General features: G+C 32.0%; 1 protein-coding gene and 1 long non-coding RNA gene across 2 annotated transcripts in view; both read right to left on the bottom strand.

The window, feature by feature from the left end:
* LOC111086650 overlaps positions 1–580 on the bottom strand; it is a 1,348-nt gene extending 768 nt beyond the window's left edge. The window contains exon 1 of the long non-coding RNA XR_002611382.1: positions 299–580. This is a non-coding gene — a long non-coding RNA (uncharacterized LOC111086650). The remainder of the gene's footprint in view (positions 1–298) is intronic.
* The window catches only part of LOC106462967 (eukaryotic translation initiation factor 3 subunit C-like), a 28,355-nt gene that overhangs the window by 12,482 nt on the left and 11,359 nt on the right, over positions 1–4,514 (bottom strand). The window contains exons 10-12 of the mRNA XM_013922937.2: positions 2,873–3,135; positions 2,073–2,247; positions 598–756 (exon numbers count right to left, since the gene is read on the bottom strand). Of these exons, the coding sequence (XP_013778391.1) occupies positions 598–756; positions 2,073–2,247; positions 2,873–3,135 (597 nt within the window). The remainder of the gene's footprint in view (positions 1–597; positions 757–2,072; positions 2,248–2,872; positions 3,136–4,514) is intronic.

The raw sequence follows: 4,514 nt of genomic DNA, 5'->3' as shown, positions 1-4,514 counted from the left end.
ACCAATTCTGATTTTCAGATATTAAGTTTGTTTCTTAAGCCTAAAGGGCTGTCTGTTTATAATGACACACATTTTGAGGCCAGTTTATCAGGTGAAGGTGAATGGGAAGAGGTTAAAGGTGGAGTTCCTTTAATCAAGGTATAAATCAGATATTTTTTATTGTACCAATTCTGCCTTTCAGATATTAAGTTTGTTTCTTAAGCCTAAAGGGCTGTCTGTTTATAATGACACACATTTTGAGGCCAGTTTATCAAGATTAAAGGAACACCACCTTTAACCTCTTCCCATTCACCTTCACCTTTTATCTTCCCCAACAAACTTCAACTGTCAGTAAATTTTACTTTTTATCTTCCCCAACAAACTTCAACTGTCAGTAAATTTTAGTTTTTATCTTCCCCAACAAACTTCAACTGTCAGTAAATTTTACTTTTTATCTTCCCCAACAAACTTCAACTGTCAGTAAATTTTACTTTTTATCTTCCCCAACAAACTTCAACTGTCAATAAATTTTACTTTTTATCTTCCCCAACAAACTTCAACTGTCAGTAAACTTTATCTTTTATCTTCCCCAACAAACTTCAACAGCCTCATTGTCACCTTGTAATAGATGTGATCGATCATACGCAGATAGATAAAGCAGAGCTCCGAGTTGGATCCTCTACCCTCCAGGTAATTCTTGTACTTCTCAATGATATTATACACAGCCGTCTCATCTTTTAGTCGCTCCAGGTATTCTGGAGAATGTGCATCACATGCCTGGGAAAATCAAGAAAATATTCAACATACAAAATATTTCAGGTTAAAACCTTTATTTTTGTACACAGTTTTATGAACACAATGAAAAAAAGAAATACACGTTAATGTCGCTCCTTATAAATACGTGAAAAAAATAAAATTAAAATAAATCAATGACAAAATACACCGAGCCCTAATATATAAATAAATATATATATATGCCTAAATTGTTTTATTTGATCAACTATCAGTGTCTTAAATTTTAAGCATAATTTATCTACTGATAACTATGCCAAAATAACAACAGGAATTTTTTTATTCCCTATATAAAAAAAGATACTAAAATTAATTAAAACCCCCTGGCAAAAGTAAAACAGTGGTTTTCTAGGATCTAAATATTCCGTATAAAGTTGATTACCGCAGTTAGAAAGGGAATACAATGATCCACATTTACGTCATTAAACTTTCTTTTTGACACAAGTATCGAAATGTTTTAGAGATTTAAACTTGCTTGTTAACTCGTTGTAATTTTTAGCAGTGGCATAGCGGCTCATAGAACGGCTCCGAGTTCTTGTTTTTCCAAGTATAAACTTCAAGCACAGAGCTCCGTCATCTCTTGACCAATTTGAAATCTAATTACAGTTTTCGATTCGGGAGGTTCAAAAAAATATAGCTAATAAAAAATAAAATAAAGGTCTCATAGATTAATTTGCTCTAATCCTGCCTAAAATAACTTCAAAAAGTAGTGTGGTTATTGAGGATTCCCTCTTGTTTTTATTTCTGTCTGCTCACTATTTTGAGCAGTAGCGTCACGAAAGGGATTTAAAACAAAACCTTTAGTCACAGCTATAATATATATAAAATACACACAAACCTTGTGTTCGATAAACATAAACGGTGTATCTAAAAACAGTCTCATACAGCTACTGTTTGGGTAGCTTATTAGATGTCACACATTTCAATTAACTTGGTTGAACAAAGATAAAACAAAACCCATACACCTTCAGCTAGTATATTTCAACAAAATCCCACGTTCTACAGCTTCAACAAAACCCTATGAACCATAGTATCAAGGAAATAACTTTTTAACAAAACTCGCATATATATCATGTGCTAATTTTGATCAAAACCATGTGTTAGAAATGTGTGTATCATTTTAAAATAACACTTGTTTTAACATGAAGTATTAATATTTTGGTAAACATAATGTTAACCGTTACATACCTGTGGAAAGTGAAAGCAATGTAAGTAGCATGACTACAAAATTTGTAACATAATAAATTTTCATCGTGATATTCATTAGTTTCACACAAAAAAAAGCTGAACACCTAACTAACCTGCAGCATTTTTGTGAATTCTTCGTCCATCCTGTCAATAAGAGTCAGTACACAGCCCCGCACACGATATGGAGGTGTAACCAACAGTTCAGACTCCTCGGGAATGTGTTCTCCCATAGTTACATCTGGATTCTGGACCAACAAGTCCAGTAGGAGACTCAAATGTTCTAAACACCTGAAAAACAGAATTAAACATCCAGAACCTTACGATAAAGCAAGTTTTATAACTATATCTAAACCTTATTACAAAACAGAAAATACAAATTTATTCCTTTGACACTAAAAAGCAAAGTTCATCAGTGGAACTTTTAAGTTTTACAGCAACAAAGAATTATTAATGATACAGACAACACGAACATTAACTCAACAGAATAACAAAATAAAATATTCAACAGAATAACAAAATAAAATATTCAAAATGCAAACTTTGGTGGTGTCGTATTAGATTACCAATAATAACAATATTCTAATGGCGTTTAGGTATTCTTGCATTTATTACTGTCTAATAGCTTTTCAGTTTGTTTGTTTTTTATGTAAATCATAATGGCTTGACTTAAGCTCTGCATCATGTATCATTGGTTATGTAATTTTTAGATCATTTATTGTTTAAAATTATTTTTATTAAGCTTTATTCCACGCATTGGGGGGGAGATACAATCACTAACATGGTAGACTGATGTGGTTATCACCTCATTACGTGTACGAGTGCATGTACTTGTGTGCCATTGAGCATTAGAAAACAATTAATTTATTAGTTACTGGTTATTTCCATAGACACAGTTATATTTATGTTATCTTACTTTTGCCATATCTCTGACCGCATACAAGTGGCTATGTTGGGGTTGTAGTCAAATATAGCCGTAATGAGAGCAAACATTATTTTAACCTCCATTGCTGGTCCGAGGTTGTTTGCATTTGAAATGCTGAGAAGCTCGTGTAACATTTCAATCTGCTCGTTTCTATCAGTTCCCTTCTTGCCTCGAGCTGCAAGGATTTCATTTAACTTCTTCACCACTAGCTGATGGTTGATTTCAGCATCTTTTGCAAACATCTTAGGCTTTTCCTGCAAAAGAAAAATTCTTGTGCTTCTTTATACACAAAAAAAAATCTAAAATCTTTTGTATAAAAAACTTAACGTCATATTCTGATCTTGACAAACCATAATGTTCACCCATTTTTCTCTCTACTTACCAATTAGTAATTGTTTTTTTACTACTACAAATACTGAGAATTTGTAATACGTTTCAACCAGTACAAAAAAGATGCCATCGTTTACCAGATACAACGTATACAGTCTATTAGAGTACCCTAACTTGGGAGATTTATTTTTCTATACTGTACAACTAACTTTTTTTCTCCCACAAGCTTAATCTACAGGCCAGATATACTTTCAATATTACCCAAGATATCTAAATCACTATACTTACTTTTATTCCATTAAAAAAGTGAACTCTTATTTCCTCATTTAAACTAATTTTGTTCTTTGATGAGAATACGAGTTTAAAACAGTTTGTTGTGCTCTTAATTTATTACAAAATGATATAGGTTAAGAACAATTTTTGACAGATATCTCTATTATGTATGTATATATATATGTATACTCCAGAATACCAAATTTAAAGTACTGTCTTTCAACATTTACAAAAGTTATTATGTTACGTATACACGTACACGAGAATACGAGCCTAGTTCACCTGATATCCTGCTGATAAATTTTATCTTGGGTTATTTTAACGTTCATATCATTCAGGTGTGCATGCGACATCGATCCACAATAATATTCAAGTTACATCTACAATTATTGGTTGATAACGTTACTTTATTGTGAAGTTCGTGAATAATCTTGGAGGTACCATAGTCTCATCAAAGTTATACTACACATGGCTGTATATAAATCCTAAAACTACACTTCTATAATGGTTGCTTGAACACAGAACTTAGAAGGAATATTAAAAAAAGTTATGGATATCACTGCAGCATACAATTGATAAGTTTTTTTTTCTTGTCTTTCAGTGAATTGAATTTTTAGCACTGGCTAAGTTTTTGGAGTGAAGCAAATCGTATAAATCTAAAGGTTTTGAAAAACATATTTCAAGAAAAATAGAAATGAAACATTTTTTCATTGCTTCTTTGACGAGATGTGGAAGGTGTAGTTTTAAACAGCAATACTTCAGTGACAAAGAACATGCACGTGATAAACTGGCCTCAAAATGTGTGTCATTATAAACAGACAGCCCTTTAGGCTTAAGAAACAAACTTAATATCTGAAAGGCGGAATTGGTACAATAAAAAATATCTGATTAATACCTCACTAAAATTTACTGACAGTTGAAGTTTGTTGGGGAAGATAAAAAGTAAAATTTACTGACAGTTGAAGTTTGTTGGGGAAGATAAAAACTAAAATTTACTGACAGTTGAAGTTTGTTGGGGAAGATAAAAAGT

This window comes from Limulus polyphemus, unplaced genomic scaffold, assembly GCF_000517525.1.
Source record: "Limulus polyphemus unplaced genomic scaffold, Limulus_polyphemus-2.1.2 Scaffold1292, whole genome shotgun sequence".
In the NCBI taxonomy this organism is placed as follows: Eukaryota; Metazoa; Arthropoda; class Merostomata; order Xiphosura; family Limulidae; genus Limulus; species Limulus polyphemus.
This window is presented reverse-complemented; position numbering and strand designations above follow the sequence as displayed.